The sequence below is a fragment of the Cupressus sempervirens genome, chromosome 1, assembly GCF_028749045.1.
Source record: "Cupressus sempervirens isolate cs-2001-9-10 chromosome 1, ASM2874904v1, whole genome shotgun sequence".
Lineage (NCBI taxonomy): Eukaryota > Viridiplantae > Streptophyta > Pinopsida > Cupressales > Cupressaceae > Cupressus > Cupressus sempervirens.
The window spans coordinates 83,041,755-83,054,222 of record NC_143118.1 but is presented as its reverse complement, the minus strand read 5'-3'; the positions used below and the strand labels follow the sequence as shown (position 1 = coordinate 83,054,222).

At 36.2% G+C, this 12,468-nt stretch overlaps 1 protein-coding gene across 2 annotated transcripts in view; it reads left to right on the top strand.

Annotated features, from left to right (window-relative positions):
* Positions 1-507: 507 nt before the first annotated feature.
* The window catches only part of LOC149576337 (ubiquitin carboxyl-terminal hydrolase 4-like), a 28,397-nt gene continuing 16,436 nt past the window's right edge, over positions 508-12,468 (top strand). For both annotated transcript variants that reach the window (XM_089816898.1, XM_089816892.1), the window contains exons 1-2: positions 508-820; positions 4,226-4,339. In XM_089816898.1, coding sequence (XP_089673024.1) covers positions 698-820; positions 4,226-4,339 — 237 coding nt within the window. In that variant the 5' untranslated portion in view covers positions 508-697. The remainder of the gene's footprint in view (positions 821-4,225; positions 4,340-12,468) is intronic.

Sequence of the window (12,468 nt, the reverse complement as noted above, 5' to 3'; positions counted from 1 at the left end):
TTGCAAGCCAATTGAACAAAAAAAATTAAATCTTTAAAATCCCATGTTCATCATAGTAAATATCCTAACTAAAATTCTTATGAAGTGTAAAACATTGATTAGTTATATCCCATGTATTCTCATCCCCATAAATATAGAGTTTCTCATCCCACTCAAACATTTATTCAAGTTCAGAATAGAATTAGAACAATAGATGCCGACCTAATAAATTGAGGTGAACCTAAAGAAAAAACCATAAAAACTCGTGTAATTTAGCTTCTCTAAATACACGAAGTTAGCTATAAAGACGCATTAAGGTTCCCCATCCTTAACCTTTAAAGACATTTGAAACATAAAACTGATTAAATTATTCACAACGATCTAAGAAATATTATTATGTAAATAATAATAAATAAAATAAATAAAATAATGCGTGTAGTGTAGCTTTGCACCGAAGGCGACACTGCCCCCCGCCACCGCCACATTGTTTTGGTCCTTTTAATAAGCCGGTTGACAACTGACAGTGCGAAGGATTAGCGCTCTGAATTAGGCGGGCATACATTCTAACAAGATTCCATTTGTTCCAGAACGACAATATGAATTTGTGGGCAACATATAAATGATTTCTTGGTATTTATGAAACATCTGTAAAAAAAACCCTTCCTCCATTTCGCCCCTCCCCGGAAGAAAAATCTCAACATCAGGAAGCGGTGGGCGTATGGTCATGGGAGCTACCGGCTCAAGACTTGAAAGGGCGCTCGGAGATCAATTTCCCGAAGGCGAACGCTACTTTGGCCTCGAGAATTTCGGCAATACTTGCTACTGCAATAGCGTTCTTCAGGCAGGTTTTCATGAAATTTGTTTGTCTCGTATTTCAATTTCTTGAAACTGAATTTTCAGTATGGATGGGATTATAAGTTAGATTCAATTGATTTGAAATTACATATAATCTGTGGTGCATTAGAGATTGTGTAATACGATAGAATTTACGAATTGCACTGATAGGGTATTATAAAACAGAGATGTACTGACACGGTTTATCGCTTCAGGGAAGTGGAAGTTGGAACCCTTCATCAGTTGCTCCAAATACTACAATTATGGAACCCCCTTTTTGTCAATGCAACTTGTATATTTCTTTTCCCGTTTTGTAATTGAAAACTTAGCCCCAGTTAACTACAATGATGGAACCCACATGTTCACGCACTGTTTGTATACTGATTCTGCCGGGTTATAATTAGCAATTTCGCACAAGGTAATTCCAATTATGCAAATCTCTTTGTTCATTGCATCATGTAGTTTGTAAACTTGTTCCATCATGTTTGAAGCCTTATTTTGGCGAGACATTTTATGGTATGCGACTGGCATTGCAATCTCCCACGAAAGAAACATTATCTGAACCATCAGAAGCCAGAAATCAACCAAAAGCATACCCATGTCCTTTTGAAACTTGACATGACCAGAACAACCTACAGACCAGAATTTCACGTGGCCTTAGAGGTCGAATGGTGCCTGCTAACCGTCCAAGATGAATCCTTGGAAGGACGGGATAAGTAGGGGTCATACCATAGTCTGGTGAAAATGTCCACTGCTTTTGCCCCACTCGTACCGCTGGAATGCTTATGACAAGCACCTCAGGCACTGGACAATTTGTTTTCTTTGCAGCCTTGAAGCCTTTCTCGGGCAGTCCGAGCAGTTTTAGCATTCCGTAAATAATTGGCTGTCCTCCCCCCACAGAGCTGGATCGGTTTTTATTAAATTTAAACCAGCTTATTCTCTGACACTAATATAGTGTACTATAATAATATTTTAGTCTTTTCTACAACCAGGAACCTTGAATATATAGCATTCGATTTAGATTTTGGACATGTTCTGATTACTTAATCAATGCATAAAAAAAGATGGTGCAGAATATTATTGTAAGGAATCTCTAAGAAATTTTGGGCTTTGGTGACCATGAATTTTTCTTGATCATGAATCTTACGATATCCCCACATTAACTTACCCTTGAGCCTCTCCTGTACCAATCTATCTAAAATCTAATTATACATTATTGATTCTTTTTAGTGATAGAGCTCATTGTATCTTCTTCCAGGTTTGTGAATGGTGTATCTTCTTCCAGTTGTATTCTCCGTCTTCTTGAAATGATCACTGGTATGAAAATTGATTAATTTTAGTTCATCTGATTGTATTACATGTTTTGTGGTTCCATTCTGCATGCACGAGATTTAGTGTGGCCGCCATATTTCTTGTTTTTTTTGAAGGTTTTGTATCTTATTCTGGTTTCCTATTTTTACAAACAAGACTGGCTAGTCACTATCTCGTCTGCATTCTGTTACTAGCTTTTTCTTCCGGGCACACAATAACAGTTGGAATTTATTCTCTGGCTTTGTCTCTGTTGCCATATCTCTTACATTTGGACCTTTAATTTTACACTGTTAGCCTGATCTTTTCTGGTTCCGCTACTTTTTATGAGAGAGTAGAGCCTACAATTAAAAATAATGTTCCTTATAAGTCCGTATGTTGCTTACAATGGAAGTTTCCTTTGGTTGAAGTTTTTGGGGAGTCTCTATTATAACCTATTGTGACATTTTTTGGCTGTATGTACGAGATAATAGATCTATGATTCCCATAATAGTTAACTTTCTTGAGGAGTGAATGCAGAATGGCCTGTATTTTTGGCACCAGAGGCTTCAGAACTCCTCTTCTTTAATCATTATTTGGTAGTTGAAAAGGGCACCCTTTGTCATGGCGGTCTGTAAGATCTAATTATTTCTTGATATTCTTGTTCACACAGTTTAGGTGGGACTATTTCTTCCATATATATGTATATTTTTTGAAAGCATGCTCCTTTGAGGTTGAATTATCCATGTCTAGCTGTTGTAATCACAAATTGGTAGCCTGTCTAGTGCATGGTTCAGTGTTAATAGCTGGTTTGATAAAGCTATTTTGAACTTAGAGCAAGGTGATAAAGTATAGAAACAGGTCATCTTGATATTTTAATTGTTGGAAATTTAGCAGTAATGTGATTTATCTTTTCTTTAAAAGTTCAACATATTTAAAAGTTTCCTTACACTCAATTTATGTAGCTTGGATCTGTTTTTATCTCTTCATATTTTTGTAAATTACGTATACATGAGGGTGTTCTTTAATTTTTCTGAAATATTTGTTTTGGTTAGCTTGTTTGTCACGGACAACTTTAAATATATTGTATCATTAGTTAAGAGTTGCAGCCCAGATCTAGGCAGTCCATGTTTTGTTTACAGAAATGGCCTGGCCTTCAGAATTCATCTTGGATGCAGAAAAGTGATTTGATGCTAATTACAGTTTCCTTCTTTGTGCTTTTTTACCTTCAACAAAGTGGTAAGGTTCTCCGAATTCTTTGTGGCCTGTAATTCTTCCCTAAAGGTGTGCTAAATTTTTTAAACAATTCCATAGGACTGATTGAATCTGATATATCAATGTGGTTGTGATCTGCTTGAAATGAATGTAATTACTTCCTGTTGCGCCCACAAATATGCCTAGCTTCTTGTGTCGGATCATTGTGCAGATGAATGCTATACCCAAGAACTAGTGAGGTGTAATATGTCTTGACTGGTTATGATCTAGGTGGATTTATTTATGTAATTGCAGTAGTTGACCCTGATTGGGCTGTGAACTTGGTCACTTTCTTTCATATTACTTCACAAGTTTATGCTAACCAACATTTTCATCTCTGTCTAAAGTGTTAGTGTCAAGGCCACTTTGGGTGGTACTAATTTGCTGGGTTGTCAATGTGAAATGTATCCTTGTCAGATTTTGCAAATCCAAATTTCAAACTATAGCCATATATTTGACTTGTTCTGGTTAAATTTCCTAGTATGATGGTTGCTTAGGCTTTGGTTGATCTTAACTGTTGGAGTTAATTTGTAATATCTTCTCTGGATATGTCTGTCTTTATCCTTTTTGTTTTCTCCCTTGATGTCAAAATTCATAGTTTTAATTAGTGCTATGATTGGTTTCTTAGCGATGAGCGGTGACTAATTCTGATCTAGTTTGAACTGTTTATTTGGTTGTTAAGTACCTTAGTAAATTACAAGTCACTGTTTATAGCCAATGGTGGAATTGGCCTTTAAACTGAAGGTACAGACTCCATCTAGCATAGTACTCTTAGAGTTTATCATGACAATTAAGGTTTAGGTAAAAATATATAGAAGCATGACTTTCAGGTCAAATGGTGATCTAACTGACCCTTTTTTGAATTAAACAGGCACTTTATTTTTGTGTTCCTTTTAGAGAGCAATTGCTGGAATATTATAATCGCACAAAGACAGGGGATCCAGAGGAGAATCTACTGACATGCTTGGCTGACCTATTTACTCAGGTACAAACTTTAGCTCTTGTAATCTAGGGAAGATTACAAGAACTCTTTTTTTATATTTATAATTTCTTGTTCCCTACAAATATTTGTCAATAATGCAAATGCATAAGTGGGATTTGACTTTTCTGAAGATCTATTTATTATTATCACTAAAAGAGATTATTGACTCTTTTTAAAAACCTAGTGTAGTACAGAAAATTGGCATCACATTTGGTCAATTGCCGTGTTTATGTGCTCAAAGAATCGTGGTTTGTTAGAGTGTGAATCGTGTGTTGAATATTTTTTAACATTTCTTTTTGACTGCTGACATTCCTGGAGGATTCTGTCCCCAACATTAAATATTAATGCACCGAGGTGTCTTTTTCCTTAGGTTTTCACACATTTTGTACTTTATCTCATCTGATTTGATTCACAAGATTTGCAGGCCTCTGAGGTCAGGGAGAGTTATCTCTTGTCTGGAAGACAATATACTTTTAGATAGTATACTTCACTAATGTCAAGATGTGTTCTCTGAGAGTTGTAAAATTTAAATCTATGTTTGGTGCTCAGAGTGCTTACATATTCTCATTTGATAACATTCTTCTGTGTATTTTATGGATACTGTTCTCTATATTCTTTCGATGTATTTCTTTATGTAATCCACTCAGTCTAGTTGTTTAAAGATTGAATAAATGGGTTGGATATTGGTCATGTCAGTCAACATTTTTCTGTGCTTGAAAATGGTAGTGTGTCTTTGGCAAGCTTCAAGACTGTAAGCTGCAAAATGTCAAGATGTGTTTCTTTTAATGCAGGGTTTGGTGCTCAAAGTGCTACCTAATCCCATTTGACATCATTTCTTGGATGCTAGTGACTAATACTCTTGTGATGTACATTTTTGTGATTCAATTAGTCAAAGCAACAGTTGACAAACTTGGATTTGCTAGACCAGAAAATTTCTGAGTAGGGGAAAACTCACCTAAACTTGACATCTTAAAAAAATCTGTAACACTTGAATTTTTGAACTTTTTGAATTGCTAAATCAGCTAGAAAGTGTATCAACTGAGTCTGCAGGGTTCTAGGGGTGGTGCCCTGAGTTCAAGGAGGTGGGGGGGAGTACTCCTTGTCACAATTTCGTGCAAGCTTGAGGGGTGGATTCAACACTGCCAAGCCCAAATGCTAACCTTAAAACCACTCAAACCTTGATGGTGCACACCATTTTCATAATTTTTGAAAGGCAAAAATAATGCTTGTCAAGCCAAAAAATATATTTGAAGTCTTTAATCCAGGCTTTTTGTGCAAGATCCTGATAATCATCAAAAGCTCACTATAAAACTCTTACTGTAAATTTTGTTTGGTGACTACTAAGTGTCTCATGGGGTATGCTAACTAGGGTCTAATAATCTTAAGACCATGCAAAAGGGATTGCTTGTGAGTTTTGTTCAGTTAAACATATTTCTGCATTTGAAAGTGGTGATTTGTTTTGGTTGGCTCTCAGCATCGAGCTATGAAAGCAATCTCTTGGTATATTGTCAAGTTTTTGTAAGCTTTGAACTTCTAAGCAGCAGTTTTACTTTTATAAGACATCAAATGTACAATCTCTATGAACCAGTAATTTGACACAAGATGATTGATGTAGATCAGGTTGACCCATTGGCAGTGGCAGACTGGGCATGAGAGTGTGACAGAGAGCTTAGATGGCTAGAGTGGGCAAGAAAGCAGTGAGAGGGGTTGATACCAAAAGAAAATGGAAAAAGGCATAATTTCTAAAGACTGTTATGCTACACTCATCCAGCAACAGTGTAATCTATAATATATGCCAATCACCGTGGTATGTATGCTCAAAAAGTAAAAATAAAGGACACAAACAATCAGGTGGAATGAAATAAATATTGCAACCCAGGAGTTACTGCTTGAGAACCTTTCAACTGGACCTTAAACTCTAGGAAGAGTGAACAATGCATACATGCTCTACAAGGGTTCAATTCCAATTTTCAGTGGTTTTTACAATACGTCCATACTGTGTAATGCCCCCTCTTTGAAATGAAGCCAAGTTGAAATCCAAACACCCATCATTTGTTTACTGCGAGCCTTGGTAATTTAGCACCAGGAAAATGGGGAGTATAATAATATTTCCAGAGGATTTTAATTTCATTCAAGGGGACATGTAAGTGTTAATATAAAATATAATTGTAATACAGATAGCTTTAAGTAAAGTGAAACTCTAAAATAAGGTGTTCACTTATATTAAAGTTATCTTTTAATAATTCTTCTTAAACATCAATCAAGGGTTGTGAAGGAAATTTGAAGAGCTATATTTTTTGGAGTGGAACTCTTTTTGAGAAAGGACAAGCTAGGAGGGGGCATATTGAACAACCAATCCATTGCTGATTTCTACACTTTGGTTTAGCATTGCCCTTAATTTTCAAATTAACTTGAGGATGAAACCCAAGTGGATAACAAGAAGTTATAACCCACAATTCCTTGGTGTGATTTCACATAGAATTGACCACTGGGCATAATTGATTGAATTTCAGATTGTAGCCAAGATTTATTCTTCAAATTGGAGTGTCATGTATATAATTTGGCTGGAATGAACCTGCAATACAGTTTGTGGAAATTTCGGATATGTCTGGGTTTGATTTCAAGAATAAATTCAGTGTTCTTACATTTACAAACAGGCTGTACAACTTTAGGTGTGAAAGGAAGGCAGCAGTTTTGAGGTAATTTTGGAAAGTGTCCAAGTGGAAAGCATATTAAATTTTCAGGGGTGAATTGCTGCTATAAACTCCAGTGGCTTTGACAGTCAAGGGGCAGATTGGAAGGTTAAATTCAGGATAGACTCAGCTGTTGAGATTGTAGAGATACCAGTGGAAATTCATTGAAATGCCAGGGTTCATCTACTATTTGAGCATCCTTAACCAGGGTTTTATCTGCTGCCGTAGTGCCATTTTCGTAGGGTAGAGTTTGGTCAATATGTGCAAATAAAGAAATTTTTGAAGTAGATATTACTGACTATTTTGAAGGGAACAATACAGTTACTTGTGTTAAGTTTTGCCGAGAAATAATTGATAAGCAGCAATAAGGAAGAGCAAAAATAGATACAAGAAACTCACAAGATTATCTTGGGAAAACCCTTCCACTTGAAGGGAAAAACCCAACCTCACAGCAAAATATCACTTATATTGATCAAGAAAATGTTCAAGTACAATGCTTTTGCTTGGTGTGATGTGCATACGCAAAGTAATCATACAAATATATAGAGTTTGAGAGACTATTCACATCACAACCGAAGGTCTCTTTAAATTTCCAAAACAAGTCTCTTCATATTTCCAAATGCACGCCTTTATCTCTATGCATGACGCATGACACATGTTAATATATTTGATATTATCTTAATTATTATCACAAACGTCTTCTTCAGCTGAAGATGACCATAATGGTTACAACAATCATATTTCTAAAAAATAGAGATAGACCTTTATTGCAGCTACAATCTTCAACAGTTCCTCTTAACAAGAGAGAGATCTTTAGTATAGAAGTCACACATAGCTGCAACCAAAAATGTTAATGATAAATTCTTATCACATAGATTCTCATAGAAGACATGTTATCTCAACATAATTCATGGAATCACTCAACATGAAAAGTCTGCAAGGATCACAGCCAACTTACATCACAGGCTTTCTCAACATGATGCTGTCATGTACTCTTTCAACATGACAGTCTTGCAAGTATCACTGCCAACTTACATACGGACTTTGTCAACATGATGTTGTCATGGAATTTCATAACATGACAAGCTTGTAAGAATCACAGCCAACTTAAATCACAAACTCTCTCAATGTGATGCTGTCCTGGAATTTCTCAACATGACATCGAACTCCCATTACAAAATCTTTCAACATGATGACATCATGGACTCTCTCTACATGATGTTCACTATGATTTACCTCATAAGTGAAAGAGTTATCATTAGCCGTCCTTACAATTTTATTAATTTCACATGAATAATAAATCATAATCAATAAGAAAGAAAATCACAACTGAGACTCATTTCCAACATGTCTCCCTCTGAATATGTATCATCAAGGCAACATCATCTGACAGAGGCTCCCTCTAAGCAGGGATCCTTTGATCACCACAATAAGATAGTTGATGTAACCTCCCTCTTGAGCAGAAACATCTCCCTCTGAATATGTATCATCAAAGCAACATTCTTGTCTCAATGCTTATTGTTGCATCCTGCGACCAAGAGAGATAAAATAACTCATAAGGTCAACCTATCAGAGAGACCAATGCAAATTGCATACTATTACCAGTCAATAAAAATATAATCATAGAATACTTATCTCTGCAACTTCATAAAGTTATGTTCTCTACATTGCTCTTTCCTATCTACCACAAGATAGATGCCTGAATGGCCTTCCCTTTCTTCAAGATTAACAACAACATCATTTATACCATCATTGTATTATACAGAACAGCATCAACCCTGTGGTCTCTCCTCAGCATTCTGTGGAAAATTTTCATCGCAACCAGCACCCTGTCGAGCTTACAGAGCCCTTTGATTATTGTGCCAAAAATGACAACACTAGGATCATAACCAAGTTTGCCTTAAGAATTGAAAACGGACTCAATCTGGTCACACTCGCAGTAATAATTCAAAATGGTATTGAAAGTAAAAGAAGGAACTTCTGTCTTAACCATGTGACCTTAAAGACCCGTTGCCTATTTAAATTTATTAGGCCCTTGCTCGGAAAGCCCTTCCATCAATTTATTGTAAACAAGTTGCAAAGTCCCCTGCCCAAAGTCATATCAGAAGGAAACTTGCCTAGCTTTTGAAAGTAATCTTTCACACATGCACTAGGCTTATGCAATTCTGCCTGAATGCATAGTTCAATCAACATACACAGTAAAATCTTCACACTTCCCAGATTCTATACTGCTGCCCAGAGAAGTCGGTTGAAATTGCTTCTTTTAAAACAAATCACCAATTCCTTTTAAGAAACAAATACAGGAAAACAATGGACCTTTAGAGAAGCTGATAATGGACGGGCATTCAGGCCCAAAAAACCTACCTCAGCACTGAATATTTGAGGGCTTTACATCTCAAATCGCACTTTTCCATTGTTTAGCAATCAAATGGTCTGCAGGTGGGTTTCTGGCACAAAATCCTATCTTGTTTACACCCCAAGATCCCGAACAATCATTGAATTCTCAAGCAATAAAGTCTTCAACAAGTTGCAAAACATCCTCTTGAACCTGGAATGCTGAACAATCGATTGCCTAATGGAATTTATCCATTCCTCTCTCTTTATTGCTATCCACAATGAAATACATTCTCTCCTTGCTTGTGGAGAGCTTGAATGGAAACGGCTTCTTCAAAACATCTTTTGCACCCTTGACAGTTAGGCAGGTAAGAAAAGGTGTGGGGCTTCGACTCCCTGGTGATGTAATTTCTTTGAACAAAATGAGCTTCCCTTTCTTCAGTACAAACTCTGCGCCTCCACATTTTTATGTACTCGCATTGCTTCATTGACCAAACAAAACAAAACTCATAAGAGTTCAGTGTTCCAACATGATGAGCTAATTGTACATGCCATCGAATGTCCAGGAACTATATGATACCAAGAAAACGAACGGTAGTTGTTAATCGACCCAGAATGCATATGACTCATACAGATTCGTGTTGACCCGAACCTCAAGATGCAGAAGGCAAGCTTCTTATCTATGATACTCATATATACCCGGAATGTTTTGACAGAGTGTTGAATATAGATATAACATCTTTTTCAAGGAAGAGGCCCTGACTTAGTAATGCCTTCACCTAGGTGAATCTGCTAGAGAAAGTGCTCCATAAATATTTCCAGCCAGTGTGCATATACTAAAGCACAATGCTCAAGCATTACATTATCCTCGATTGGAATTCCCTTGACAGATTCCTCTGTTGTTTCAAACTTTGGCAAGTAGGACAAAAGACAAAACACCAGCTCCAGCGAGACACACGCATTGTATCTCCTCAAACAAACTCTCCTCAATTTATCATAGACTCCAAAACAATTGTGGACTTGAAATGTGAATCGATCATCAGCCAGCAGAGTTGCAAGACTTCCACCAATTGCCAGACATAGACTCCGAGAAAGCTTTGTGTGAAATCAGTATTGACTCCAAAGATTACAAAGATCACCATATATCACCATCGCAGCAAGACAAGAACTGTTACTGGCACTCATTGATATATGATTACATGAAGAGCACTTCCAAATAAACGATGGGATCAAAACAAAAACAATCTAACCCATAAATGATCGAATACTCTTGATGTAAGCAATAAACTGACTTAGATGTTGAGACACGGGGCCAGAATAGAAAAAGACAAGAACAGATCTGCTGGTAGGATCAAACATAACAGGAGCATCCAGACATGATCATTAGAAATGATAGAATTCAGCTATAATGTCAAAGGATTTGGCAGATTTGTCACGAGCTGCCCTGTTGATTCTCATTATACTTGTTCATCTCTCCCTCCAGGTCTGCTACTTTCTGAATTTTCTTTCTAACACATTCTCCATTATGAAAAATGATGACTTCCTTTACATTTTGATTTAAATTGGAAGGTGCCACTCAATCTGCCCGATTCCCTCAGCAACGACAAAAACAACTTTACGGCTGCCCCTGCATGTTCTTCATGGAGAAGCTGTTATCTTCAAGCTGCCATCATCAATGATCATGCATACGGCCAACTGGATGCAAAAAGAAGAAATAAACACTCCGATCATTAAGAAACAACTATGCACATAAACTCATAAGATCAGAGGTCTGCAAGCATTGACAACTAGAGCCAATCGAATAGCATAAATAAGAGGAACTCCTAAAATTGTTGTTATCTAACTTGACTTTGAAACCATGATAAGTTTTGCTGAGAACTAATTGATAAACAACAATAAGGAAGAGCCAAAAAACACACAAGAATATCCTGGGAAAACACTTCAATCTAAGGGAAAAATCCAGCCACACAACAAAATAACACTTTAATTGATCAAGAAAATGTTTAAGTACAATAGTTTTGTTTGATGTGATGTACATACACAAAGTAATCATACAAATATATAGAGTTTGAAAGAAGCTGCACATCACAACCGAAGGTCTCTTCAAATTCCTAAAACAAATCTCCTCATATTTCCAAATGCATGCCTCTATGCATGATGTATGGCACATGTCAATATATTTAATAGTATCTTAGTTATTATCACAAATGTCTTCTTCAGCTGAAGATGACCATAACGGTTATAATGATCATATTTCTAAAATCAGAGATAAAAATCTCTATTGCAGCCACAATCTTCAACAACATGTAGCACACTTGCAGCTGTGGGAAGATAAAGGACTACAAACTCCAACTCTAAACAATAGAGACAACTAAAAATCTGCATCCATAAATTATGAACTCTCACATTCTTCATTACAAATGAGAGAAAACTAACACAATGTTGAAAACAGGTTATTACTATACTTCTGACACCCACAGAACTGACTGACGCATTGGGAGCTCTCATGGTACCAATAACCTCTCTCTACATGAAGGACAATTATGCAATAACATACAGTAGTGGTCCTTTGAGAGATTTAAGCAACCAATAGAATGAGAAGCCTTGCATTTCCTGTTGTGAAATGTGAAATCCCTGCTAAAATGTTCTTCCAGCCAAACTGAAAGATCAAAGGAAGAGAATATTACGATAATAGATAATCGTGTATTATTAGTTAATGAAAATCTATTTGTAAGCTATCGTAAATATTAGAATGTTTCTAATATTTAGTTAGCTTTAGTTTTTTAGCTTTCGTTCAGCTAGAATAGAATGTTTCTATTCTTTATGATCGTTTCCTAAGGGAACATCGTTCCATTCTTTTGTATATATAGACCTCTTGGTCTCTGTTAATAACAAGCAAGTATTTTACCAATTACTTCGTAATATGATATCAGAGTCGATACTTCAATTTTTTTTGAAAATTTAATAATTTCTTTCTTTCGAAATTATTTGCTACAAAAATTTTGAAATTATTTCTGAGTTTATTACATACGTCTAGAGTTTGAAGATAGATACATTTTGAAATCCTAATATATGCCTTACACCTTCTGTTTTGTTTTGACATCA